This window comes from Sturnira hondurensis, unplaced genomic scaffold, assembly GCF_014824575.4.
Source record: "Sturnira hondurensis isolate 20B ecotype Veracruz unplaced genomic scaffold, ASM1482457v3 Scaffold0001221, whole genome shotgun sequence".
Taxonomy (NCBI): domain Eukaryota; kingdom Metazoa; phylum Chordata; class Mammalia; order Chiroptera; family Phyllostomidae; genus Sturnira; species Sturnira hondurensis.
In genome coordinates, this window is record NW_028073852.1 from 2189127 (window position 1) to 2217096 (window position 27970).

The 27970-nt window shown below is 59.9% G+C and overlaps 2 protein-coding genes and 1 long non-coding RNA gene across 6 annotated transcripts; 2 read left to right on the top strand and 1 right to left on the bottom strand.

Moving 5' to 3' along the window:
* Window positions 1-8727: 8727 nt before the first annotated feature.
* On the bottom strand, window positions 8728-26293 carry C1QTNF1 (C1q and TNF related 1). 4 transcript variants are annotated; one of them, XM_037064219.1, is made up of 4 exons: window positions 26201-26293; window positions 13016-13180; window positions 10758-10894; window positions 8728-10241 (listed from the first exon to the last, which is right to left on the bottom strand). In XM_037064219.1, the coding sequence occupies exons 2-4, from the start codon at window positions 13162-13164 to the stop codon at window positions 9691-9693; spliced, it is 837 nt and encodes a 278-aa protein (XP_036920114.1). In that variant the 5' UTR covers window positions 13165-13180; window positions 26201-26293; the 3' UTR covers window positions 8728-9690. The 4 variants fall into 4 exon arrangements, with proteins under 4 accessions (XP_036920114.1, XP_036920116.1, XP_036920127.1 ...); XM_037064221.1 differs by having other exon boundaries at window positions 13016-13177; window positions 26201-26284; XM_037064232.1 differs by lacking the exon at window positions 26201-26293 and adding an exon at window positions 20268-20358 and having other exon boundaries at window positions 13016-13177.
* Window positions 23093-23452, top strand: LOC118999615 (uncharacterized). Its single transcript, XR_005069151.1, has 2 exons — window positions 23093-23278; window positions 23404-23452. It is a non-coding gene; the product is annotated as an uncharacterized LOC118999615 (long non-coding RNA).
* On the top strand, window positions 25982-27517 carry LOC118999578 (uncharacterized). The gene is made up of 2 exons (XM_037064208.1): window positions 25982-26605; window positions 26886-27517. Exons 1-2 carry the CDS (start codon window positions 26022-26024, stop codon window positions 27289-27291), a joined length of 990 nt encoding a protein of 329 aa, XP_036920103.1. The 5' UTR covers window positions 25982-26021; the 3' UTR covers window positions 27292-27517.
* Window positions 27518-27970: the final 453 nt, after the last annotated feature.

Sequence of the window (27970 nt, forward strand, 5' to 3'; positions counted from 1 at the left end):
AGTCAGTGTCTTGCCACCTCCCTCTTGGTGTCCTTGCCTCCTCCCTGTCCTCAGAGACCAGTTAATCACCCCGACACCAGCGGTCTGGCTCGCGCCCCTCCAGTGTTTTAGAATACTTTACACACGTGTATGTACCTGAAAATACGCAGCCTTGTTTGTGTTTATAAAAACAGTACCACCCTGCCTGGTGTGGCTCAGTGGGCTCAGTGCCCGCCTCCACACCAAAGGGTCATAGGGTTAATTCCCAGTCAGGGCACAGGCCTGGGTTGCGGCCCAAGTTCCCCAAATGGGGGCCTATGAGAGGCAACCAATTGATGTATCCCTCACACAATGATGTTTTTCTCCCTCTCTTTCTCCCTCCCTTCGACTCTCTCTGAAAAGTAAATAAATAAAATCTTTTTTAAAAACTTATTTTTAAAAAAGGTATCATATTGCTTAAATTATTCTGGTTTTTTTTGCAATTATTTCTTGCTTTTTGCCCAGCAATATTTTTAAAAATGAAGACACAGCCCTGGCTGGTGTAGCTCAGTGGATTGAGCACGGGCCTGCAAACCACACGATCGCAGTTCGATTCCCAGTCCGGCCACATGCCTGGGTTGCAGGCCAGTTCCCAGCAGGGGACGCACGAAAGGCAACCACACATTGATATTTCTCTCCCTCTCTCCTTCCCTTCCCCTCTAAAGATAAATAAAATCTTTTTTAAAAATCAACTAATTAATTTTTTTAAAAATGAAGACACATTGATTTATATGGCTATACTTTGTTCATTTTTACTCTTATTTAATCTGCTATCATTTTAACACATCACAGTCTACTTACCCATAGACCTATCGGAGATATTTAAATAGCAAACATTTGTTTTTTAAATGTTAAAATGGACATCTTTGTATGAACCTTCTTGGGTACATGTTTTTTTTTTTCCTTTACAGAGAGAAACGGGAGTAGAGTGGCTAACGGTAATCACCCCCACATTTTCAGTTTCGGGGGGGTGATTACCGTTAGCCACTAGCTGTCAACCAGGGGGACTCCCCAGCTGTGCTCCCCAGCTTGGGGTCAGCGCGGTTACCCCAAGGCCTCCCCAGCACTGACGTTACTGAGCTTTACGATTCTGCCCCCGCCTGCTGGGTGCACGGAGGTGTCTCCCTGCTGTTGGGAAGTGTCGTTTGGCCACGTAGAAATGGCTTATTTCTTCTGCGACAACCTTTCAGGGGCTTTCATTCTACGGTGTGGCCGCTTCTCACTGAAGTGTGTGGGGTTACGCCCTGGGTCTGGCCTCACACCTCCTCACGTGAAGCCGGCACGCGTGCTGGGTACCCGGGGACTCTCCCGAGGCCCTGGGCGGTGCAGGCGTGACGGGTTCTGGCGGGGCCAAGTTTACGGACAGCGCCCTCTCAGGTTTTGCTCTTCTCTCCTGCCTACGAAAGCTGTGCCCACTTTGTGGTTGTGAAGATATTCGCCTGGTTTCTAGTGAAGAATTGTTCCGTTGTCTTTGCTTTTCTTTTATTTATTTCCTTGTTGTTTTCACCTGTAAAACTTCCAGAGGCCTTTTGAGGGTAGATCTTCAATATCCCATCTTCCGTTTTGGCTCACGACCCCTTCAGATTTTCTGCCTCTCTTCCTGGGCCAGCGTCGCTAATGAGTGTTTTTCCTACAGGAGGGTGTGTTTCGTTGAGGTCTTCGGCTGCGTCTAATCTCGTGGGTCTGCCTCCCTCCGATTCTGAGTTGTTTATTTGTGTCCTCTTTCCTTTCTTCCTGACGTTTTTTTTGGTGAAGGACTGTCTGTCTTATTTGCCTTTTCAAAACACCAGCACTGGACTCTGTTGGTTTTTGTGTGTTTCCTGTGTCTTTCTGTGGCTTTCATTTTCTCTCCCCTTATTTTCTTTGGATGTACAATGTTTTGCTGTCCTTTTCCTGGTCTCAAAACGGGGCCGTTGGGTTCTCTTACATTTAACCCTATGTTGTGTTGTTCTGAAGGGCGCTGAGGGGCCACATCTGCCCCTGGAATCACCCACTGCGCCCCCAGGTTTCTATGCGGGCACTTCCACGAAGCCCGTAATTTCTGTTGTCTCCTCTCAGACCCAAACAGTCCGCAGTGCGGCTGCAGTCGAATTCCCCCGCCTTTTCTCTTAGGGTTAGTACGTGTGTATCTTTTTCAAAATGTCTTTTCTTACTGCGAAGTCAGGAGAGTACGGAATATTCCGTCCTCTGGCATGCTTCAGAGTCCGGCTGCCTTTCGCCCTCCCATCTGCAGCTCCCCCAGAGTTATTTTTGTTTTAGCGTCGGGGTCTGGCTTTATTTTTCTCACATGGACCCCGGTCATTCTGCAGTTTTTAGGAAGATTTTCCCGTCATGGCCCATGGGGCGTGTAGGACTTTTTTCCATGTTCCCAAGTGAGGTGGCCTCCAGTTTTCCTTTTTTGCCATCTTCTCATCGGGTTTTGGATGAGATTGTGGCAAAACCAAGTCAGTAAATGTTCCCTTTTCCTCTTTCTAGAAGAGTGTGTACAAGATCAGGGTTATTTTTTCCACAAATATTGGGTAAAGTTTACTCATCAAATGAGCTGAGCCTGGAAGTTTATTTTGCGGAAAGCTTTTTAATGCCAGATTCTATTTTATACTTTTAAGACGATTTGGATCCTCCCTTTCCTCCTAAATTAATACTGTAAGTTGTCTTTTTTAAAGATTTTATTTATTTTTAGAGAGTGGAGAAGGGAGAGAGAAAGAGAGGAAAGAAACATCAACATGTGGTTGCCTCTCACGCCCCCTACTGGGGATCTGGCCCGAAACCCAGGCATGTGCCCTGACTGGGAATCGAACCATCGACCCTTTGGTTCGCAGACCGGCGCTCAATCCACTGAGCCACACCAGCCAGGGTGTCTTGTGATTGATTTTTTTAATCCTTGTGTTATTGAAGAGTATATTTCTTAACTTCCAAGCCTTAATTTAATTTTTGTCACTGATTTTTAGCATAACTGCATGTACTCAGAGAATAAATGCTGTGTCATTCTGCCCTTTGACAGTAAAACTCTCCGTATGGTTAAGATATCATCAGTTTTTAGGAAATAGTCCAGGCTCACCCGAAGACTGTGAATTCTTCAGGCAGTGTTCTGTGTGTGACCATTAAGTTGGGTTTTTTTTTTGTTTTTTTTTTAAGATTTTACTTTTTTATCTTTAGAGGGGAAGGGAAAGAGAGAGGGAGAGAACTATCCATGTATTTCACCCCCATTGAGAAATACAATACATTGATATTTCTCAATATATTTCACCCCTATTTCTCAATGAATTTCAACCATTGAGAAATATCAATTGTTGCCTCCCATGCAACCCTGCTGGGAACTGGCCTGCAACCCAGGCATGTGCCCTGACTGGGAATCGAACCTTGATCCTCTGGTTTGCAGGCCCACGCTCAATCCACTGGGCCACACCAGTCAGGGCTTAAGTTAGGTTTTTTAAAACCATTCTGTTCAAATCCTCTATGCATATATTGATGGATGAAAATATGATTCACCTACCAGTTAGTGGTGGGGTTGGTTAAGGTGTTCAGTCTGTTGAGTGCCCCACGTTTGCCTTCGGGGACCCCCTTGGCTGAGCCACGAGGCGCGTGCAGGCCGGTGTCTTCCTGGGGACCTGACCCAGGGACCATCCTGAAACTGCCCCGTGGCTCCCAGTGCTTTCTGTGTTAACTGTGACCTCGTTCGCCATTATTTCAGTCAATATTGCAGGGTGAGGACCTCTTTCTACTGTCTTACTTTCAATCGTTTTATATTCCAATGGTTTAGTTACTGCCTTGTAAATAGTTGGGTCTTTTCTTTTTTTAGATTTTATTTATTTATCTTTAGAGGGGAAGGGAAGGAGAGAGGGAGAGAAACACCAATGTGTTTCTCATGCGTCCCCTGCTGGGAACTGGCCTGCAACCCAGGCCTGTGCCCTGACTGGGAATCGAACCGTTATCCTCTGGTTCACAGGCCCGCGCTCAATCCAGCTACACCAGCCAGGGCTTTTTTTAGTTTTGTATAATAATCTTTGCCTTTTAATTGGAGCAATTAGTCCATCCATTTACACTGAATGCAATCACTGGTAGATTGGGTTTTAAATGTATTGTTTTCCTCAATGCTTTCTGGTTTTGTTCCTCAGTCTGTACTCTGGTTTCCCTCCTTTCTTTTCAGAATGGCTTTATCGAGGTACAATTAAAATATACCGCGGCTCAGCCATTTGGAGCGCGGCACTCCGTGTCCAATACGTTCGCAGAGGAGGGCCACCTCAGTGCCGTTTCTGAGCACTTCGTCAGTCCAGGCAGATGCCCGCCCCCCACCCGGCGCAGGGCGACCGCCCATCGGCCTCCGGTCTCTGTGGACTTCCCGCTCCTCACATAAATGCCACCTCGCTGCCCTGGGTCCTCGGGCACCAGTTTCCGTGCGGGCGTCCGCTTTGCTTTCTCCTGGCTCCGCCCCCAGGGCGGGCCTGCTGGGTCACGTGGTGACTCTGTGTTCACGGGTCCAAGGAAGTCCCGAGCTCATGTTTCCCGAGACGTCGCTTGTGTTTTCGCGCAGGCAACATTCACACAGAATGACCAGCCAATTTACCATTTCGGTGGCTTGTCTTCATTTTTACATGCCCTCTCTGTCATATAGAGCAGGTTTCCCAGTGACGAACTCCCGATTTTTGTTTGCTTGAAAATGTTTGCACTTTTAACAATATTTTCAAGACTAGAGCTTGAGATTGGTGGTTATTCTTCTCCAGCCTTTCAAATACACCGCTCCGCCACCTTCTGGCGTGCACTCCTTCCAGTCATGCTCTGGGAAGGACCAACCCTGACACCCCCAGGTCGCCTCACGGCCCCTGGCCCCATCCTCAGCCTGGCCTAGAATCACCAGACTGGCTCCAGCGGTCGACCTTCCAGAGCTCCCGAACGCCCCAGACCTCAGCGGAGCAGGGCAAGGCATTTGTGTGCCTTTTTGGTTGTTTTTTTTTTTCCTGCAAAAGGCTTTGTTTCCCGTTCATCCACACCAGGGAGAGGCTCCAGACTGGTTAAAAGGCTGCCTCGTGGTTTCAGGAAGAGGCTCAGGCAGGAGCCAAACACCAGGGGACACGGAGGGGCCTCTGGGCGCCACAGGCTCCCGTGGTGCTGGAGGGGAGCCCGTGGAAGAGACAGTGGCCCGGCCCGGGGGACGGGCAGCCTGCGGAGGGAGCCAGGCGGTCGCCCATCTTCTCGATGAGGTTCACCTGTCACCCAGGATGTGGCTCCCCAGGAAGTCCCGGAGCTGCGGGGTCTCGCGGGCAGCACGAGGGCCCGGCGCAGGTCCCCGGGACCCCGGTGGCTTCCCTGGCGTCCTGAGTGTCGCCCCCTGGTTGTGGGACGGCCTCTGCATGTCCTGGGAGAGGGTGCAGCCGCCTCGTCAGTTTTACATCCTCAAGAGCCGCTGGGCACCTCCTGGGCCACCTCGGGGAAGAAGTGCCCCCCCTGCTTCCAGGGCCACAGCCTCCCGGTGGACGCAGAGCCCAGAGAGAGGTGGGTGTGGGCAGCCGGCAGATGCAGGCAGGCCAGGCCGTGGGTGGGCCCCCGGGTGCAATAATTCTGACAAACCGGGGAGCTCACGGTTGCTCAGCAGTCGGGGGTTAAGGTCAAAAACCGGCGTTGGCTGGTCTCGGAGGCCGAGGGTGGCCCCGGTGGTTGTGAAGGGGGTGACAGGAAAGGAGGTGGGAGGGGTGGCCCTGGGTCTGTGCAGGGCAGACGCTGTTGGAGCAGGAGGCAGATCGGGGTGGGTGCTGCTCAGGGTGCTGCCTGCGGCTTGTTTTTTTTTTGTAACGACTTTCCTGAGATACAATTTACATACCTCGCAGTTGGTCCACGTACAGCGTGGGAGCGGGTGGCTCTCAGTCCATCCACAGAGCCGCACGGCCGCCGCCACAGCCAACTCTAGGGCATTTGCACCCCTCCGAAAAGAGCCTGGCGCCTTTCAGCACTCCATGCGCACTCGCCCGCTCCTGCCCTGCCCTGGAGCCCGCCCACCCCCTTTCCAGGGCTGCGGTCAGCCTGTCCCGGCCCCTCACTTCGAATCAAACCCTGTGCAGCCCTTGGCCACGGGCACCCTTTGCTGAACGTGACGTTTCGGAGGTTGTCCAGGGTGCAGCGGGGGTCTGTCCTTCTTCATTGCGGAGTGTCATTCCCTCTATGGAGGGGCCAGGTTTGTCCGTCCGTCTGTCCATCAGCTGACAGATGTGGGGGCAGCTCCACATTCTGTTTGTTGTGAACAGTGCTGCAGGGAGCTTTCACCTTCCAGTGCGCGCGGGGGCGTGTTGTGCTTCTCGGGGTCTGCACCTGGGTGTCCGCAGCCCTGTCTCACGTTTTGGGGGGGCCCCGACCCGATTTCCTCCGCAGCTGCCCCAGCTCACCTCCCCACCAGCAGTGTCTGGGAGCCCGGGTCTCCCCACACCCTTGCCAACCCTGGTCACCTCGGCGATGCCACCCTACTGGTCGTGACATGGTACCTCATTGTGGTTTCGCTGCATCTTCCTGGTGACTGATGCTGTTGAGCATCTTCTCACTGGCCATTTATTGGTCATTTGTGTCCCCTCCTGGCAGAAAGGTTTATTGAGAACCATCGTCCACTTTGAATTGAGCCGTCTCTTTATTTTTGAGTTGCAAGAGTTCTCTATACGTTCTAGATACAACCCTTATCAGATGGTCGATTGCAAATACCTTCTCCTGTTCTGTGTTGCCTTCTCGATTTTGTAATGGTGCCTTTAAAGCAAGTCTGGAATTTCAGTGATGTCTCACTCAACTGTCATTCCTGTCATTTGCGGCTGGTGCCTGTGAGGTCATAGCTAGGAAATTCTTGCCTAGGAAATTCAAGGTCACGGTCATTCATGCCCAGGCTTTTCCCTAAGGATTTTATAGCGACAGCCCCCCTATTTGGGCCTTCGAGCCAGTTCAAGCTTGTCTTCGTCCGTGGTCTGAGGTCGGGGTCCGACCCCACCCTTCTCCATCTGGTTTTCCTTCTTCCTGTCACTTTCCAGTTTTCTCGTGGTCTGGGCAAGAAGGTCCCACTTTGTCCCAGCTACTCTGATGCAATACAACAAGCTCGCCATCCGGCCACTGTGCCCTCCGCTTCCGGGGAGCCTCATAGGAAATGACGCCGAGCACGGACACACAGCCACAGTGACCCCCGAGGACGGGAGCACCTTCCCCACTGCTCCCACCCTTGTCACAGAGACTCTCGAGAGTTCTAACGTAAGCAGCCGTTCCCTGTGACTGAGTCACCGGCCATCTGCAAGGCCTTCTGCCTAAACACCGATGTTTGTGCGGCGACTGAGTCCGTCAGGCCTTTCCCCGGGGGACTGCTGCTCAGTCGGTTCTTTCCCAGCGGGGCCAGGACACGGGGAAGGAGCCTGTGAAAGTCAGGCGCCGCGGAGGGGCCAGAGGGCGCAGACCACTCGGTGCCCAGCACACCGCTCTCCTGAGGGGGCCGGTGTCCGCGTGGCCGCCAAAGTCCCAGAAAGTCCTCTGGAAGCAAGTGCCATGCCTCACTCATGTTGATGTCCCCAGTGCTGAGCACGAGGGCTGCCCACGGAGAAGCAGGAGTGGGGGTGCGTGGAGACGGAGCAAGCAGGGAGGGAATGCCGGCAGGATGCAGGTGGAAGATGGCGCAGGGGGCACGGGGAGAGCCCCAAAGGTGAGGGGCACCTAGAGGGGCTGCGGGTGTGCCCCAGAACAAGCATGGCCTCCAGTCCCACGCCGGCATGGCCAGCAGTGGGACAGGGGTCACACGATCCATGTCACTGTCCCTGGAAGAGGGAGCTGGTGGACCCCTGGGCGAAGCCGACACATTCTCCCCAGGCACCTGCGGGGCTTACACTCCGTCTGCTCCCTGCCGTGCAGGAAGCAGCCCCTGTGGAGGCCCGAGACGCCCTTTGTCCTCCAGACAGGGGGACTGCGGGGTCAGCTCGAGCCGGCCCGGCCCCAGAAGGAGCAGGCAGGTCCTGGGCCGCCTGCTGCCCGCCGGATGAGGGCCCTGGCCTCGGGCCCAGCTGGCAAGTGAAGGAGAGGAGCCGCTGCCCTTCACCGCTCAGGCCTGAACGGGGCTTAGGGAGGGGGCCTGTGTCCGAGCCGCAGGTCCTGCACGTGGGCTGACTTGTGTCCCCTGCACCTGTGAATGGGACCTTATTTGGAAATAAGGTCTTTGCAGACATGATTAACTTAAGGATCTTGAAAGATTATCCCAGGTGAGGGCAGGCCCTACATCCATGCCCGGTGTCCTTAAAAGAGGGGACATTAGAGAGAGACAGAGAAGGCCATGTGAGGACTGACCCAGGCAGAGACTGGAGGGATGCAGCCACAACCCACAGGGCCCCCAGAACCTGGGAGAAGCAAGGGGGGACCCTCCCCTACAGGCCTGGGGGGTTGGGCGGGGAGGCCCCCGGCCCCCACCTGGGTTTTGCACTTCTGGCCGATAGAGCTGTGAGACAGTTCATCTGCATCCCGGGACCCCGTCGGGCTCCCGGAGGTCTGTCACAGCAGCCCCAGGCAGCGGACACAGCTGCCCACATCCACATCCCGCCTGACCCTTAGACACAGACCGAGCCCAGGAAACGTGTCCCAGGAAGAAAGAGGCAGTTCAGGCCCAACCTGCGCCTCAGGGGTTCCAAGGCCCTGGGGCCTCCCCCAGACAGTGGGTGGGGCTTGGGGGCGGGGACCCACGGGCTCAGAGACCAGACGGAGGAGGCCTCCTTGATGCTGAAACTCAGTTCCAAGTTTAATGTTTTCTGAGAGCACATCAGGACAGCGGGAAGCGGCAGCAGGCGCCCCCATGGGGCACAGGTCCCAGCATCTGACCGGCAGAAGACCTTCAGGGGGTGGGGCGTGTTGCGGCCAGGCCCAGGGCGGGCAGAGGCACCCGCCAAGGACAAGGCCACCTGGTGGTGGGAGGGAAGCCTCCTGGAGGGGCTCAGGCAGGCAGGAGAGTGACCAGCCCGGGGCGTTCCTGAGAGGCAGGAAGGGCTGCCAGGCCAAAGTCGACCGCAGGCCACAGCACCAGTCCCGGCAGCAGCCCACCCACCCTGGAGAGGGGACTCTGACCCCACTCGTTGGGACGTGCCTTCTCCCCGGCGTCAGGGACTGAGCACCACAGAAGCCCTGAGACAGGCAGAGGGGAGCCTTCCAGCCCCTCCGGCTCTCCCCTGCTCCTGTGTGGTGGTTGTTAGGAGCTGGTCGCAGGCCTGGGGGAGGGCCTCAGGGGGACTGGAGGCTGAGCCCTCTGGGACAGAGGAGTCTGAGACCATGTGCTGGGGGGAGGGGCACGGTCCGAGGACATGTCATCTAATCGTCATGGGTGGTAGAGGCCTGCTGCCTCCCGTGGGCGACGGGTCTGAGAGGAGGGACAGAAGCTGATGCTGGGGTGACAGGCATGGAGGCCATGCCAGGGTGTGTGGCTCTGCCTCGGGGCTACTGAGCTTTGCTCCCCACAGAGACCCCCCACCCCCTCGATTCTGTCTCCAGAGACAGCAAGACCTGGAACCACACGGCCATTTCCCCTCCCCTTCCTGTGAAGGGCCTCCTGCCGAATGCCAGGCTGGGGACGTGGGGACCCGGGTAACCCAGATTGGGGGAAGAGCTGGGGGAGTCGGCCTGGTGCCGGACGAGGGACTGTGGGCGTGGGGAGGGAGTGGGGGTGGCGGGGCCGCCGGCGGGCGGCTAGGGCTCCGCGGCGTGCTTGACCAGGTAGCCACTGAAGGTGATGTAGGTGTCGAACTCGTCGCTGAAGATGGCATTCTCGCGCTCGCCCTTGAAGAGGCGCACCCACACCTCGTCCTGGTCCCGCAGCTCCAGCATCAGGCTCTGGCTCTGCATGATGCTGCGGTCGCTCACCTGCGCGTACAGGATCACCGCCTCCTCCTCGTTCTTCATGACGTGCAGGTACGTCTCCTTCTGGTTCCAGGTGTGCACGTTGAGGCTGAAAAAGTAGATGCCGGGCACGTAGCAGTAGAACCGGCCGGTGAACATGTTGAAGTGGCCGTAGAGGTTCACGAACTCCGTGTCGAAGATGACCGTCTGGTAGTAGTCGTTGCTGTGCAGGGGCTTCTTCCGGCCCACCGAGAAGGCCGCGTAGTAGGTCTTGCACCGGTCCCCGGGGGCCCCCACGGAGCCTTTCTGCCCTTTGGGCCCCACGTGGCCCCGGACGCCTGCCGCACCCGTCTTGCCGTATTTCCCCTGCAGGCCTCGGAGTCCCCGGTCACCCTTCTCACCTGAAAGGGACAGGAAGTCACGGGGCGTCAAGCAAGCAGACCCAGCCCCAGGGGGGGTTCTATTTTCAATCGGAAGCAATCATTCTTTTTCCTTCTGGAAAGCGCCCCCCCCCCACACCTGCCCAGAATAGGGAACACAGAGGCCGTCCAAACAGCAGGCGCGGCGCCCAAGCTGGGGCCCACTCGGTGAAAGTGGAGGACTGCCGTCGTTGGGGGGGCGCTGGGACCCCGACCGGCGCCACTCCCCCCAGCACGGCTTTGCGGGCAGGCCGCACCCAGTTACCTGCTGTGGGTGGGGCCTCCACGTGCAGATGGCTGGGGGCGGGGCGGCACAGAGCCTCCAAACACAGACCCCAGGGGCCTGTCCTGGGGACACAGGTAGGCGAGGTCCAAGCTCCCCTCTTATTTCCTTTTCTCACCCCTGTGAGGACAGTCTGCCTCTGCCCTGCACCCCAAGGCCCCCACCACCCACCCTACGGGGATGCGGCAGGCCCGCCCCCGGGGGAGGGCCCTGACCTTTCAGAATGGTGATGTTGATCTGCGGCACCGGCACCGCGGGGTACACGGGGGTGCCAGGGTCACAGCATCGGTAGCACTGAGTAGCGGGGGGCTCCTCGTCCGGCCGGGGGCTGTACTTACGCTCCTCTTCGGCCCTAAGGGAACAGAGACGTGACAGTGAGAGCCCCGTGCTGTCGGAGCCGTTGCGGGACCCTCCGAGGAGCCGAGCCCCCTGCCCTCTCGTAACAGCCATCAGCAGGGATGGGAACAGACGTGGCACCGATGGCCACGGTGGAAGGGCCCCGCAGGAGGAGGTCTTCGGACGCGTGAGATGCTGCCGCGACAGGCCGTTCCCTTCGTGCATCCAGGGTTCCAGAAGGTGCCCCGTGAGGCCGCCTCGCTGGGAATGAGAGGGTTCGACTGCATCTCTGGGGTCCCTTTCTGCCGCAGGCGTTGGAGACACTGTTTACAACCTGACGTTGGAAGACGGACTCCTGGGCCTGGTGGAGGGTGACGGCCGCGTGCTGCCCCCTTGTGGCAACGTGCTGCATTGCTCGCACGCTCACTCAGGGCTCTGCACCCAGGCTCTGGGGCTGCAGCGGGACCGCTTGGGGGTGGCACAGCCCCTCTCAACCGGCCAGCTCCTCATCTAACCCCACTCCTGCTTGCAAACCCAGGCAGTCCAAGAAGTGGGTGTCAACACCCTAAATTCCCCCACCCAAAAGCCCCGGTCTCCCAGATGGACTCTGCACCCCCCACTCTCGCCAGGAGTCTCCACCCAGAGATTCCACAAGCTCTGTGGTGTGGCCTGTCACTGTCACTTTGCCACTAGAATCCTTTCTTTCCAAAGCTTCCTAGCACCACCGGTCATCCCCAACAGGACTCTCAGCCACATTTTGGATGCTTCTCTGGCTTTGCTGCTGCCTTCCAAGGAGGGTGGAGGTCTGAGGACACAGCCCCAGCCACGCTCAGGTGCCTCCAGAGCTGGTGCCCTTGGGCCCTCGTCCCTTCTCGTGGGCCACTGCCGTGGTGGCTTCTCCCCTGGAATGCGTCACCCCCATGACGACGCATCCCCGCCCCTCAGTATTCTTTCCAGAACTCCACTGAGCATGAACCTCTCCAGGACCCCCCCATGAGAGGGAGCCGTGGTGGGGAGCTTCTCCCCATGGGAAGGTCAGAGAAGCTTGGGACAGACCCTTCCCCCCCAGACTCTTCGCTTCTCCCAATCCCCACCCTCCAGCTCCCGATCCTTCCACCCCAGCTCAGAGCCCTCACGCTGCCGGTACTGCAGGGTCACACCTGTGTGTGTGCTGTCCTGGCTGCAGGGGTGGCCTTGCCTCCTTCTGCACCTGGGAGGCCTCCATGTGTCCTTCAAGACACAGGCGCCCCTCTGCTTTTCTCCCCCAGCGTCATGGGGCCCCCTCACTGCCCCCACCACAGCCTCAGAGCTGCTGGAGGCCAGGGACTGTGCCTAGCAGACAGCCAGGACAGCGGCAGGCACTCAGTCCGTGTTTGCTGAATGAAAACAAGGAGGGAGAGGAGGCTGGGCGGGGGGGAGTGGCAGACCGCGGAATCCTGTGTGGTTCCACTGAGGACAGCCCAAAGGCTTGGGTATCAAGTCAGCCCAGGGCTCGAAAATAATGAAGAAAGAGAAAACTGGCATTAGGCTGTCACCCGGGTGTCTTGGACCTCACATTTGATGCATGACAGTTTCATGAGGAATCCCAAGCATTCTGTGTGTCCCTACAAAACATCCCAGATAACCCGCCATCTGCATCGCAACTGCTGTCCAGAGAAATTCCATAACTTTTCCGGGAATGCTGTTCCTGTCAGCGGGTGTCAGCCCTCCTGCCCCATCTTGCAACGTGACCCAGAGGTCAGGGTCGTCGGGCCCAGCTCTGGGTCCGGCCTCGTCCCTGCTCCCATGTCCTGGGAGCTCAGCAGACCTCCTTAGAGGACCAAGCAGGAATGGAGGCACCGGAGCCTGGGTGGGGGGCTTGCTGTGCCCTTTAGTCGAAGGTGAGGCTGCAAAGCTCCACCCAGATCCACATTCCTCGAGGGTCAGATGGGGCTGCGTCATTCCTGTCAGGCTCGGATGCAGTGCCCGGGGCAGGGAGGGGGGAGGGCTTGCCCGCCAGCCCTCCCAGCTTCCGTGAGGGCAGCCCCTCAGCCAAGATGCACCCCGAGGGGCAGCGCCACCCCGGACCCCAGGCCGCCTGGACCCCGGGCTCCGTCCAGCAATCCTGGACCTCCAGCAGCCGCTCGGGCAGCCTCACCTGTCAGTGTGGTCCAGCAGCGGCTCCTGGGTCCCCTCCAGCTCCCGCGGGTCCCGCAGGTCAGGCGTCAGGTGGCCCAGCGCCGGCCCACAGGCGAAGGCCAGCAGCAGGCAGCACGCCAGCGCACGTCCGGGTCCACGGGAGCCCATCGTCCGCTGTGCCCTGCTGGGAGAGGCCCCGGAGAGTGCGCGTGGGCGGGGGCTCCACCGGGAAACCAAGGAGGAGCCAGGCGTCCTCCAGGCACACGGCACTGGGAGGTATCCCAGCCACAGCTCCTGCAGGGGGGCAGCCACACACACACACACGCTCTCGCACACTCACACAGGCAACACACTCACATATGCAATGCACATGTTCACACACAACACACACACAAGCCTCAGGGCACACCCACACGCACAGACACACCCGCACACACTTACATGTGCACACTCACACAAGCATGTACACACTTGACACACCTACTCAAATACACTGCCATGTGCATTTGACACATGTGCATTTGACACACACCCTCTGTACACGCACATTCACATCCACACTCACACTCGCACACTTCGGCACATGCACACTCTCAACACAGTCGCACGCACTCACGCAACCCACGTGCACGCAGCCCACCTAGCCTCCTAGGAACAGACCTCTCAGCTCCTGGGTTCCAGGAATGGTCACTTATTGTCCCTAGTGGACAATGAGCAAAATCCCGACGAGTTTGTGTGGTCACTGTCCAGTGACTCTGCCCAGTCTGCGCTGTGAAAATGAGCCGGGAGGCAGGTGGCTACACGTTGCCCTGCGGCCACCAGGGGGCGCACCAGTGAGCGTCCTGCTGCATCTACTGTATTTTGCTGTGTATAATGCGCACTTTTTTTGCCTAAATTTTTGAGGGAAAAATAAGGATGTGCATTATGCATCGGTAGTGTGAGTTCTGTACCTATTTAACGGTTTTTTAATTCTTTTATTTATGCTTATGCATTAAAAGTGGAACTCTAAGTAGCAATGATATCCATATGCAAAATAATACTCTGGATATGATAATGATTTTGCTTCTAAATATAAGTAAATTAAAAATTGAATTAAAAATTTAAATGAAAGATTTTTTTCTCTGAAAGGTCGGGCCAAGAAACATTAGTGTGTGTTATACATGGCAAAATACGGTAATGTAGAGAGCATGTCAGGCCCAGGCCCAGCAGTGCTTGGGCCTAAAACAGACAGGACACCCCTGGTTTGCAGCTGGGGCGTCCCCCCAGCTAACAGCGGTCAGTCCTCACCGTGCTCACCGTCTGACACTTCAGAGGACCTCTAGGGCTGAGGCCAGCCACCTCCGCTGCCCCGTGAGAAACCCGCAGCCCTGTCGGGGGTGGGGGGTCAGGCAGTGACTGAGAGGCCAGTGGGACGAGCAGGCAACAACCTCCCAAGTCCCCCATCTGGTCTTTCCTTTCACTCCACGGCGACGCTTCGGGGAACCGAACCACTGAGGCAGATTACTGTTTTTGCAAGTGACTTTCCACCCAGAGGAAGGCTCCTTCTGGGAAGCCGTGGGCCCCCTCCTCCCACCCTCTCCACCGGGCTGCTGGGGGCGCGGCTCTGCCTTCTATGCCACATACTGGGGGCCGTTACAGCTCTGCAGAGACCCCCTGCCGAGTCAGGAGGATGCGGGGTGGGTGCTGAGATTGGAAACCAGCGCCTGCGGCAGAGAACACAGAGGTGACCCACCAGACTCAGGGTCGGCAAGGCTGCCCCCCCAACTCCCCTTCTTCGAAGTCACCCACACCTCTGCATGACCCCCACCCCTCCACTGCAGGGGATTAGCTGGGGCCCCCACCTCCAAGTTCTCTACCAACCAAGCAGCCGGGCCCAGAGACCTTCCCAATGACCAAGCCTGCTTGGAGCAGCCCTGACTCAAGACCAAGGCAGCGTGGATGTGCGTGCATCTGAGTATAAAGTGACTGTTAGAACTCAGTCCGTCCGCAAACCTACCCACCTACCCCTCATTTCTTGGCTCCTTGGCAGGGTGCACCCGGCCCTCCTCCTCCCTCCCCTGCAGCTGCACACAGAGCACCCCTCAACCGGTGTTCCAACTCCCTGCCCCTCGAATTTTAACACACACACACACCACCCGGGAAATCTTGTCAAAATGCAGATTCTGCCCCAGGGGGTCTGGGGCAGGGCTGTGAGCCTCTGCATTTTCAAAAGGGCCCCGGATGCTGCCCACTCAGCCGGTCTGAGGACCACTCACAGGCCAGGTTACAGCCACACCCCCAATGCCTGGCACAGGTCCAGCTGCCAGCTGCCCTGTCCCCCCTACCCCCACCAGAAGCACCCTGTCTCCTCCTCTCTCCTTCTAACAACCGGGCGAGCAGGACCCACGACCGTGGGCAAGGGCACTGCTGGGCAGGCAGGCAGCTGGGGGCGCAGACTCTGCCCCGGTATCAGGGTTCGCTCTGCAAGCTCGTCCTCAGTAATCGCCTGACCTCATCACAGGCTTCGGGGGAACCTGCGGCAACTCCACTCAGGGGGCAATGTGCATTCGTCATCACACCCAATTCACAATCGAGGAAACAGAGGTGAGGAGTTGATTAGCATAAGACTGACCAATTTTTAAGTGCCAGAGAAGCGGGGTAGGAGGTGCAGGGCAGGGCGGGGGCGTCTGAACTCAGATCCCATCAAACTGTTGTCAGGTCTGGGAGACCCAGCTTTCGGAGGAGCCTCACATTCCCCGCAGTCTTCCTGGACCCTCACCTGGCCGGCCCTCTCCCTCCTCCTCCTCACACTCGCTTTTCGGGTTGCCTCGTCAGCCAGGCTCGGCCGGCCGTGGGGTTCTGCACAGCCCGTGGTACCTCCTCGAAGGAGCCCCCGTCACCCTCAGTTCGCCCTGGGCCGGCCCAGCGCCCTGCAGCACCGGAACTAGGCTGCTGCTCCGCGAGAATTTGTCGAACTGAATTCTCCGAATTGGTGGATTTCCCTGTGTCTGCACTTCCTATTTTCCCTTGGCACCTTAATAATTACTTGTTTCTTTGTAATGTCGAGCCTGCGGCCCTTAAAAAGCCAAGAGGCTTTCTTTTCTTTAAACTTTTTTGGGAGACGGGAAACTAATTCATTTTGGAAAAGCAGGAAACAATGAAAGGAAGTGGAAGCTCCCTCGGGCGTCTGTCTGTGGGATGTCTCAGCCTCGCACCGCGGACGTGGGGGCGGGGCCGTTCTTGGCTGCGGTGGCTGTCCCCTCCGCTGTGGGGTGTTCAGCAGCGTCCCTGGCCCCCCCACCAGATGCCATCAGCACGCCCCCCCCCCACTGCGACCTCCAGAACACCTCCAGCGCTTGCCACGTGTCCCCCTGGGAAGCAGAAACCCGCCCCTTCCTCCTCGAGAATCGGTGCTCCACCCCCCATCGACCGCCATTTTGCAGGCTGGCGCATCTCTTCCTAGTCTGGAAAAGGGGTTTTCTGTACCTTGATCGGAGGAGGTGGGGACCGGGGCGCCGCTGGCTTGGGGGTGACGGTGTCAGTGGGGTGGAAGCCGGTGACAGCCCAGCCAAGAGCCAGACACAGGCGAGGGGTAGGCAGAGCGGGGGCAGCAGGGGCTGGAGGGCCTCCCCAGGAACCTCCTCGTTGGAAGCCAAAGCAAACCCAGAACAAGGCCTTTCCTTCCGCAAAAATACCTTCAGGGCCATTTCGCCCAGTCCGGCAGCAGCGCCGGCGCCGCCACACTCTGTCCTTGAATCCCAGAATTGCCCAACGTCCAACTTGGCCCCAGGCCACCATGGGCCATCTGCACCAAAGTTGGCCCCCACCCGGGGAGAGGTCGCCCCCAGGAAGGTGGCTCTGAGAACGCGCCCTGCTCAGCAGAGCAGGTCGGGGAAGGGCCCCCCCCTTCGGGGAATCTGGACCCATGTGGTCCAGCCTCCAGGCCGCCTCGCGGTCAAGGCATCTGAGGTCAATTCCAACATGACTCAAGCTCCAGGCGGGCCTCTCCCAAACCCTGTGAAGAAGTTCATGTGCCAGATTCCACGGCAATCCCGTGAACGTCTTTGCCCTCCCACCCGCCTCTTCAACCTCTAGCCCTTCTGCCCTCCTCTCCTCCACCTTTCCCACCAGCCCCCAGCTCCCATCACAGGAGGAGGGTGACCAGGAGGGGCAATGGGGTCAACAACGGGATCTGGAGAAGGGCGGACGCCTGAGAACGCTTTCCAGCTAACAGTTTCTGTGCCTTCCCAGACCCGCCTGGGCCAGGGCGCACACTTTAAGGAGATGGTACGCACAGACCCAGCCAAGTGTCCTGCTCCCAGCAGGTGGTCCTATCCCATCGGCGCTGGCCCCGCCCATGTCCACACAGTCCCACCCGGGTCTGACAGTCACCTCCCAGAGCTCAGGCACCACATGTTTGCAGTCTGTCTTGGTGCCACGCCCGGCCCAGTGCCATTTGACGGAAGCATTTCACAAACATGCTTCCCTTCTTCCTCAGGCTTTGTCAGGCAGCCAGCTGTTCCAAGAGGGAGAAAGCCTAGAATCTCCCTGGATTAGCAACGGTGTGGAGACGAGTCAGCTGCCGGTGCAGCTCGCCAGTGTCCCCTCGGCAGAGAATCCAGCTTGGGCGTTGGCTCGCCTGATGCCCTCACTTCACGTGGCACAGTGTGGCGTCAGGAGCCAGTGACTGCTCGTGATCTCCCAAGGATCGCCCGCCGTCCAGCGAAAGAGACAGCCACGCCCCCCCAACGCTGATGGCCCCCCTCGGAGCGGCAAACCTTGAGTCCAGGCTGGTGCTGTCTCGTGGGATGGCCACAAGCCATGTGCGGCTATTGCATTGCAAACGAAAATTCACCAAAACCCACACTTCCGCTCCTCCGTCACACTGGCCGGGTCCCAAGCTCTCAATAGCTGCACACGGCCGGCGGCAACCATGTCGGAGAGGCGGGCAGGAGAGGAGCTTTCCCGTCATGGCAGAGAGCTGTCCCGGACAGCTGTCCTTGCAGAGTGGGGCCAGCCGGGGAGGAAGGAGGGGGCAGCCATGGAGGGCAGCCGGAAACCTGGGACTCATTCCGGCTCCTTCCTCTCTTGCGCCCACGATGTCATCTCAGCCACCGGCCCTCTGCACTGTCTCCTGAAGGTCTCTTCTTCCTGCCACCGGCCCGTGCCCCAAGCTCTGCCTGCGTCCCACACCTCAGTCCACCCAACACAAATGCCTCTGGCCTTTCTAGGGCCTGGACATCCCCCCACACACCAAATTTTACCTGCATCTCCCAGGGAAGCTCGGCCTCAGGCAGGACCTTCTCCCCGACCTGAGGTCTTCTAGGTCAAGGTGCAATTGACCTTGACCTTCTAGGTCAAGGCTAAGCATCCAGTGGCTCCTTGTTTCACACGGCATTGGCTGCCCCCCAACCACACCCCTGCTCCTGCCCCCTGCCCCTCCCCACTACCCTCTGACCTGGGGTGGAAACCTGAGCCACCCCCTCTAGTCTGACAGCCCAGGTGCCCAGGAAGGAGAAGGTATCACATTGGGGTGTCCCTCTGGCCCTGGTTGTCCCACTTGGTGTCCACTGACCGAGCGCCGACAACAGGCAGGGGGCAGGCGGCACTTGATCACCGATTCTGGATCCCCTTCCACGTGGAATTTCCCCGTCTGCAGCTGGTCTCAGACCCTCCTCCCTCCCCCCGAGGCTTGTAGTCCGAGGGCCAGGGCAGGAGGGGACCCCTCATCCAAGGAACTCGGGTCGGGCAGCCGGAGGGGGCAGTGCCGAGTCGGGCGCCCGGCGCCATCACACACATAGCCACTCCCCGCTTTCTTTCTCCAGGAAGCTGCTCTCCGGCTTCGAGGAGGGAGGGTTTACTTTTTACGGTTTGGGTGTTTGTTTGTTTACCCTCAAGGCCCGTGGCCAGGCATAGAGATGGGGCTGTCCAGTGACAAGGAGGGGCTTCCTCTCCCCACGCAGCAGTGAGGTCTGTCTTGGGACGAAACAGTGGAGGAACCAGGGGCCAAGACTTCCCCCGCCCCCTAAAATCTCCATCCTCTCCTCGGGCCACTCACGGCCAGGAATGGCTCACCTGGAGCAGAGAGAGGACTCAGTGGAAGTTCCGGCCCAGACCCTGCAAACAGGGCGCCAGGTCTCCACAGCCTGGCCAGCCGGCCCAGCCCCTCAGCTCCCGGTCCGTCCCCGTGCAAACAAAGATTCCCTTGACTGGGCACTGTCCCCGCGTCACCTCCCAGCTGCAGGCCCCGGCAGCAGGCTGGCTGCAGCTCGGACAACCGAGAGAGAGAGAAGAGGAGTGACGGCCCGGGCTGCCCCATGAGCCCGCTCTGCCGGTGGCCTGCCCAGCCCTCGGCCCCTCAGCCGAGACAGTCTCAGGTTGCTGACCACTCCCAAGACAGGGAGGAAAGAACCTGGGGTTCCAGGGCCTGCACCCCACCACCCCATCCTCTCAGAAACCAGCGTCTTTGGTTTCCTGGGGCCTGGACATCACCCTAGCACTGTGTGGCCATCTGCAGAGGAAGCTTGACGGAAGACGGACCTCTGTCCCACGCCAGCTGGCGTCCAGGCCAAAGATATCACTCAGCTCAGCGCCCTATCAGCCCTTGGGCCCAGCCCGGCCTGGCCCAGCCTGCTGGGGCTGAGATTGCCGACGTCCCTGGACGTCCAGCCTGCTCTGCCTCCGTCGTCTGCGAGCACCATGGACTGACCGCCCATGTGCTGACCATGGCCTCTTCGTCTGGCACCCCCAATGCCCCCTCAGCGACAGGGGCTTTCCAGTCTCCGTCCTCGGCGCCCAGCTTCGCTCCCCAAACACCCTCCCTGCCTGTCACTTCCCGCGTGATGGCGCTGGACAGCTCCTCTGTGTTTGTCCCCGCCCCACCTGCTTGCGAGCCCCGGGTCTGTGCCCCCCGAAGCAGCAGCCGCGAGCCCATGGGGCTAAAGGAGCTGCACTAAACAAGATGGAGATGTTCTCGGACCCTCCTAGATGGCCCGGTGGGCAGAACGCGCCCTCTGTGCAAAAGGCCCTGCCGGGGAGCTCTGCGCTGGACCCAGGTCCCCAGCCCTCGGGTGGCCATGTCTCCGCTCAGTCACAGGCCCGCGGACGCTGGCTAACTCACCATCCTACTCCCCAGCGCCCACCGTACCTGCCCCCACAGCTCTCGCTCATGCAGGTCGGTGCCCCACCTGTCAGCTCTGACCCTCCCATGGGTCTCCCCTCCGATCCACCCGCTGATTCTTCCTCTGCTCCTTGCCATCTCCCACCTCCCGTCAGGCCTCCCAAGTCCTCACCAGAGGCGGCTTTCAAAGCGGCGGATCCGAAAAACTTCGGCTTGGAAGGAGGCCCTCGCAAATAAAGGAACTTCTCAACCCCAAGTTTCTCCTTCTGGGTCCTGCCTCACCTCTGGCCCCATTGTCCTCCCCTCCCCGGACACGTGCCCTTCACGCCAGCCATCTGGAGCCCCTGGAAGTCCCCAGCACAGTCATGTGGCCAAGTACTCTGTCCCCTGCCACCTCCTTCACTGAACATGCTCTTCAGACTCCAGCCCCATGCCACCCGCTCTGGGAAGTCCCCTCCCTGGCGTCCAGTACAGACTGGTCTCTGGGGTCCCCAAGGAGCAGAATGGCCATCCATCCGAGATGCCTCCAGGATCCCACGCACGGTGCTCCGGCCTCCAGCCAGCCTGCGCAAACCTCTCCCTCATTCAGGGTGGGTGACCTGGGGGATGGGGAGGGGACAGAGGGACGCCAGGCACACTGTGAGATGCCACAGGAACATGGAATGCTGGTGCAGCCACTGAGCCGCCCCTTCCGCAAATGCCTTCTCCTCTGCACTCAGAAAAATCCCAGGATGGGGAGAGGGCTCAGCCCCCCGCCTCCATCAGCCAAGGCCGAAATCCGCCCGTACACCCCTCGGACACGGTGTGGCTGAAGGAACCAGGGCGTGTCCCCCAGACAAAGAGCAGCTGAAAACCAGGCGGAGTTGGGTGCAGACGCCAAGGCCTCTGCCCTTGTCCGCGGCTGGTGCAGGGTGGGCATTGCTGCGGGCCAGGCCACGCACTTCGGTAAGTCGGTGAGTGACGCCGGTGCGGGGTGGGGTGGGGGGCTGCTCTGCCCGCAGCACCCCTTGGTGCCCTCTGTAAACACAGGACCTCTGTAAACACAGGACCTATTTACCGACTTGGAGAGGCGAAGAGTGAAGGGCCAGCTGCAAACTCTCGCTCGTGTAACTACGTGTTTGCACAAACACACACTCCACAACAGAGACCCGAGACCACCCACCTGGCTGCTAACGGCCAGCCCCGCTGGGCGATGGAAACCCGGTGGGTGCCGTGCGCTCACCCGGGCTGCTCTGGGCTTCAGCCCTGTGACAGCCGCGTGTTTCTGCCCATTAAATCCACATTATTTTCCACTTAGGAAAACGACAAACAAGCCCCGCCCTGGGACTAAGGGAGCATCTTGTTTGTTCCAGGGAATCTGACCCCACGTGCAGGAGGGAGGGGCTTCGGGCGCTGAGGCAACCTCGTGGCCCACGTGGGGCCGTGTGGAGCGCACACCAGCCCGGGGCTGATGCCCAGCTGGAGAGGACACGGCCTCTGGAAGCAGGGACGTTCGTCCTGTCCCTGGCACGGCACTCGGCGGGGGCACCTGCTGCTGCAGGAAGCTGGCTGTGGCCCCGAGACTGGCCCTGCAGCTAAGCGTTGGCAGCTGGCGTCAGGAGCTCGGCAGAACGGCCACGGGAGTCGATGGCCAGGCGCCACCCCCTCGTCTGAGAGATTCCTTCTAGCAGACCCCAAGGCCCTGCTCCGACTAGGGGCAGGGCCTGGCCCTGGGCACGCTGCTTTCATCACATTTCTCACTGTGACGACCTTCAGTTTCTCCGGTGAGCAACTGGGTCCAGAGTGAAGGAACTCCGGCCCCACAAGGGGGAGGGGCTGCAGCTCAGGTGGGACCCAGGGGTGTCTGACGCTTCCCCTCGAGCGACTCCAGAACGGTGGCAGGGAGGGTGGGCTCCCAGACCACCTGCGGGTGGGCGGCGCCCTCTGCCAGCCTCACTCCACCTGGAGCAGCAGCTGTGCGCTGGCCGTGAGCAGCTTCCCGCCAGCTGGGCCCTGTGCTCGTCCCTTCGTTTTTCACTCGACCAGCGGGCTACTGAGTGCCCACTCCCTGCCAGGTGCTCCGGTTTTTCTAGGGACGCCGGTCACTGGGGTTTCAGTCCTTCGGACTGAGGCATAGCATCGCCAAGAGTACCCCTCAAAATGTCAGGGGTGTCGGCGGCATGGCCGTCGAATGTGCATTTCCAGGGCCCTCGCTGCCTCTGCAGGGGGGACAGAACTCACGCTGGTGATGGGAGGAGGGGAAGGAGCAGGCTGTGCAAGGGTGGTGATGGCTTTGTCCCACCGCCAACGTCCTCCGATGGCAGAAGCTGATCAGAGCGCTGTTGGGGGTCTCCCCTAGCAGAGTGGACCCCCAGCAGGGGTGCCTGCGGAGGGGACAGGAAGCAGGAGACTGGGGAATGGGACAGAAAGGGGGCAGGCACCGGACCCTGCCCCCCCACAGGTACCTCCTCAGCCCAGGCTCACAACGGTACCTTCACGGGGGAGAGGCGTCCTGGTGCCTGTAGATCCAAGAGCCCCACGGCCACCTCCAGCCCACCCCGATCCCGCCATCTCTCACCAGCTCCCACTTGACTGTTCGCAGGGAGAAACGGCCCACATGTTTCCAAGCACGTCCCGGGCCTCAGCCCCAGAGAGCAGCCCCAGAGACCCCCCAGGGTAGAGGGGCAGGGCCAGCCCCACAGCATCCACCCGCGAAGCCACCAGGGCTGGCAGCTTTCCCAGGTAAGGTCCTTTTCTCTCCCTGGTCCCCCAGGCAGGGGGTGGCCTGGAACTAGGGGGCCTCCCTGGGGCCAGGGTGTAACCCAAGGAAAGAGCCCGGGGCCCTCCACCGAGAGTGGCTTTCCTGAGTGGCTGTGGCCATGGCCCCCAGCAAGGCCGGACCCAGCCCGGGGTACCGGGCACTTCAGTTCACGAAGCTCCCCGGCCCCCACACCCGCCCTGCCTGTCGGCCTGGTTCCTGTGCTCCCTGCCTGCCCGGAGCCTCCTGCTCCGCTCTGCTCATTTCCAGGAAAATTGCTGCAGGAGCCAGGTTGACAGGAAGGCGCTGGGCCCCACCTGGCTCCCAGCCGTCCGCACAACCATCCCAGACCGAGCGGGACGCCCCAGTTGGACCGGGCCAGCCCTGTCCACAGTTGAGAAGGGGTTGATTCCAGGGGCCTCTGGGACAGGCCAGGAACAGCCCAGGTGGATAGTGGGGGCCTCCAGCGCCCACGTTTACCCGGCTCTGAGCCCAGCTCTGGAAAGCAAGCGTGGGCAAGGACGGGGGCTGCAGTGGAGGCCAAGAGCCATGCCTGTCTCTCATTCTACAGGCCTCTCTCAGTTGCACTGGTGACAAGGACCCAGAGCTACCGATGTCCCGAAAGGGCTCATGAGCCCCTGCGGCTACTCGCACCACCAGGCGCGTCCCTGAGGGACAGGAAGGTGAGGGTCTGAGGCTACAGCACAGAAGTCTGGCCTCGGGCTATGGGAAGAGGGAACGGCCCATCTGTCGGGCTTGGGCACGTCTGTGGGTTCAAAATGCAACCTGGCCCTGGCAGGCCAAGCACCCCAGGACACACCCCGGCGGGTTCCTGAGAGCCCCAACCTCTGGGCCTCACCGTACAGGCTCTGGGGACTGCCCTGGGGAGGGGAAGGAAGCGCCCCATTCGGGCTTTGACGGGTCTGGTCCACTCATTCTCCAGTGGCTGAGAATCCCTCGCACTGTGGGAGGGGCCGGGGAAGCACCTCGTCTCATTGGACTTTTCAAGGAGGCAGATCTGAACAGGGAAAACATAAATAAGTAACCCCCGGCCCCCATGGTAGTTGCGCCATGATGAATTTGGGCCGGGGGCTGTCATCCTCGGTCAAACGCCCCGGGGTCCTCTGGGCGGAGACGAGGCTGCTCTCCTTCGTGGCCTGGCAGGCAGAGCCGGGGACTGGAACCTCTCGGCCTTCCTTTCCTTTGCAAGTTGTCACCGCCAGCCCTCCCCAAAGGCCCTGAAGCCACAGCCACCTCAGCCCCAGGGACAGGGGCCCCCACAATTCTCCGGCCCCCAAAGACGAGAGCGCAAGGACAAGCTCCTTTCCTTCCCTGAGAGGACGCCCGGCGGCACCACCAGATCCAGGAGATTCTTTTCATCTTTGTTTTGATGGGTGAAGTTCAATGCCAGAATGTTTGGTTTGTGAGTCATGCTCATTACAGCCAGGGTGGTTGAGGGAGTAGCACCAGGGAGAACAACAGAAAGAAGCATATTCCAGAGAAATTATGCTGTGCTGGCGCCCCGCACGGGCCCTGCCGTCACAGGCGGGAGGCGCCTGCGCCCTCCCCGGGGCCACGTCAGCTCTCTCACCCTCCACCTGTGAGGCGCCCCTCTCGGCCTGGCTGCACCTGCCCCGGACACGCAGCAGCGTCCTCCAGCTGGTGGAGCCCACCCACGGCCTCCTGTGTCTCCCTGACCCGCTGGGTACCAGGAGTGCTTTGCGTGGCTTTGCGAGAGCCTCGAGATGGAGAGAGGAGAGAGCGAGCAAGAAGAGAGCGCAAGGGTCCCTGGGAAGCAGAACCTGGCTGCCTTCCTGTGCCAGCACTCTCTCTGGGGGCAGCTGGGGGAGGGCGGAAATTGGGACACGAGAAGCTTGGGGACCCAACCTCAGCCTGGCCAGCTGTGCGTCCTCGAGCCGGTCCCAGCCCTTCCCTGGGCACAGAGATGCAAGCCTGCATCCCTGGTCCCCTCTGGGCCACATGTGATCCTCTCTGAGCTTCTCGGGGCTGAAAGCACCATGGCTGGAATTGTTCAGAATTGCCATTTGCTCTGGGCCTGCTTGCGGGTAACACACACACACACTCACGCTCACACCCACGGCTGCCATTATTTTTGTCACCGTAGCTATTGCTGGGGTCATCCGCTCAGCTCTCAGGGCAGGAGGGAGAGGGGGGAGGAGGGGGGAGAGGGGTCAGGTCCACTGTCTGCACCCCCCACCATCTCTGCTGCACCCACATTTTCTCCCTTCTCTCCCGTGGGCAGGGCCACTGAGCAGGCCTTGGAAGGAGGCCCTTCCTGGCCACAGCAGGCCCCTCCCTGTAGCACACACCACAGTCAAGTGTGTCTGTCTGTGGCCCTGCCTAGGGGCTGGCTGTGCGCTTCCCTCCACTCTAAAAAGAAAAGGCCTCACAGTCTCTGAGGACTTCACATCCTCCCCGCAGGGCCCAGGACTTGGCCAGAGGTTGAGAAAATTCAGTTTCTCAGGATGCTCATTTTCAATGCTCCGAGGGTGCCCAGCTGCCTGTGCTCTCAGGAACTAAGTGACAGAAGAGACAGAAAGGAGTCCCCTCGGGCGGCTGCCTCCCTGTTCCCGTGGGCCAGCAGGGCTGCAGGTGTCCACAAAACACAGGGGGGCTGCCCAGGAATTGGCACTGTCCGGGGCCCAGGTGGACAGCGCGCGGGTGCCCAGGACAGGTGGGGGGCACCCCTGCACCGACCGGGCGCCCCGGAAGAGCAGAGCAGGACACAGGAGGTCAGCACACAGAGGCGTGTGCCGTCCAGGGGCTCGGGGCGGCTCAGGGACTTGGCCCCAGACCAGGGGCCACTCTCAGCAGTGTGGACAGCAGCTGGAAGTGTCCCTAGAAAAGGGACCCCTTCCAGGAACACCAAGCCTGGAGTCGGCGTTTCCTGGCCCGCGTGGGGTCCAGGTGGGCCACAGGCAGGACTGAGCAAGCCGGGCTGCCAGCTGATGTAGGCGGGGCAGGGGGGCTCCCCACAGGTCGGGGGGAGCCTCGGGTACTGTTCCCTGTCACACCCTCAGAAAAGTGCCAGGCAGGAGTGAAGCAGGAGAAACGCCCCACAAACATTTCAGGGGCTCCTGACTGTGTCTGTCCCCACAGAGCCCCTGCCCCTGCCACAGAGGGAGCCGGGGCTCAGCCCTCCCCCTGCTGCGGAAGGACGGGCGCCAAATGCCTCTCGCCACCACTCCCAGGCTCTCTGCCCTTTGCCACGGTGCCACCGGGGGCCCCTCCCACTGGGCTCCTGGCCCGCCAGCAGCCAAGGTGTCTGCTCTGCTCTGGCTGAAGCCACAAGAAGGAGCGGGGCAGCGCTGGGTCCCACCCGGCCGGGTCCCCATCCGGCCACCTACCTCCAGCTGGCGTCCTCCCCTCGGCCTCCGGGCTCTCCCAGCACTGCCTCCTACAGCATCTCTCGGCGGAGCCACCCCCGGGCCGGGTCGGGGCAGAACAGACTTGTCGAGGGAGAGAGCAGGGAAGAAGGAAAAAGCCCTCCAGGGAGAAGGCCCGGAAAGGGAGAGACCCGAGCAGGCAGCAGCCAGTCCCGTCCCAGCACCTTGGTCTCCTCTGCTCCCAGTCTCCCTCTCTCTCTCTCTCTCTGGCCAGAAGCGGAAACAGGGGTTCTCGAAAGCAAAGGAAGAGCTGAAGAAAGCAGGATGGACGCGCAGGGAGCAAAGCCCAGCCAGATGTGCGTGGCCCGCAGCCTCCCAAGCTCCCTGTGCATTCTATCCAAACAGCAGCCTCCAAGGATTAACTGTGTGTGTGCCCGGGGAGGGGGGGGGCGGGGAGGAAGGGCCTCGCTGTCTTCCTCCTGGACCCCTGCCCCTGGGGGGCCGCTGGGACTGGGGTGGCCACTCCAGGTGTCTGGAAGTCTGCCCAGGTGTGGGGTGGCTGGGAGCCCAGGACAAGGAGCGCTGGGAGGCCCAAGTCGTCTGCTAGCAGGGGGCTGGGATGCGAGGAGCTCGGGGGGCATCTGTAGCCAACTAGGCTGGATGGAGTCCCTAGGCGGTGGCTGACCTGCGGCACGCCTTCGACCAGGGCTTCGACCTGGGGTCCAGGGGCCACAGAAGTTTTGGGGACGTCTGTGAACTCCGGAAGCAGAGTGCAGGGTCGCATGCGTGCCTTTGGGACAACGATGGTCGATGGTTGTTGCTTCCACCAGCTCCCAAGGTTGGAAACCCCTCGCTGGGGGTCAGGTTTCCCGGAGCTCACTGTGTGTGCTGGGGGGGGAGCTGGGGGGGGGGCGGGAAGCATTTCCCAGTCTCGTTCCCTGGGAGGAGAGTCGGACATTCTGTCCATCTTGTACCCAAGTTCTTTCTCAGCAAGTCCCTCAGCCCCACCTCGAGGCCCTCTAGCTGCCCCCGGGGCCCCCAGGAACTGCGCCCCCCACGGGCTGGTCTCCATCCCCAAACAAGCCCCAGACCGGCTTGTTCTGGCCTCTTAGCATGTCACGAGAACAGATAGGATCTGGCCAGAGAAACAAAGCTCTGGTGTGATAACAGCTTTCTTTCTTTGCTGCTTCTTTCAAAACCCTTGCTCCCACACCCTCTCCCACCAACTCTGACGTCACACCTGCCCTTTCTGTTCCCTCCACTCAGGGCCTTTCCCTCTGGCCACACCTGGACGGGGGGTGGGGGTGGGGGTAAAGCCTGGGATGCTGGTTTGGGATGTTTGGGGTAAAACAAGGAGTCTGCAGCTCCCTCCCCCCGCCCTGGAACACCCTTCCCGCCTCTGTTCCCTGAAGGACATCCAGAGCGGGTGTTCGTGCCTGACACCCGCCAGGCACCCCTTCCTGCCAGGGCAGGCTGAGGATGGGGGAATGGGAGAAGAGGGGGCGTTCTGGGCGTGAGAGCCTAGTGACCCCTCCGTAGAGACCCAGCAGCTGCCTCCCGCTCGTGCCAGCCAAGGAGACGGTCCCGCCCCGAGTGGGTCTGGCGAAGTTCACGGGCTCTCTGGCAAGATGCAGCAGCCACAAGCCCAGCATTGCCGCTCTTTCCCAAGTGTTAGAAAGCTGGAGACTTGCTCTCAGTCCCTGGCCCGGGTCTGAGGCTGGGCCAGACCGTCGTCCCGGGGTGACCCAGAGGCAAGCCCATCTTCGTCCGGTGCAGGACAGAAGGGACATT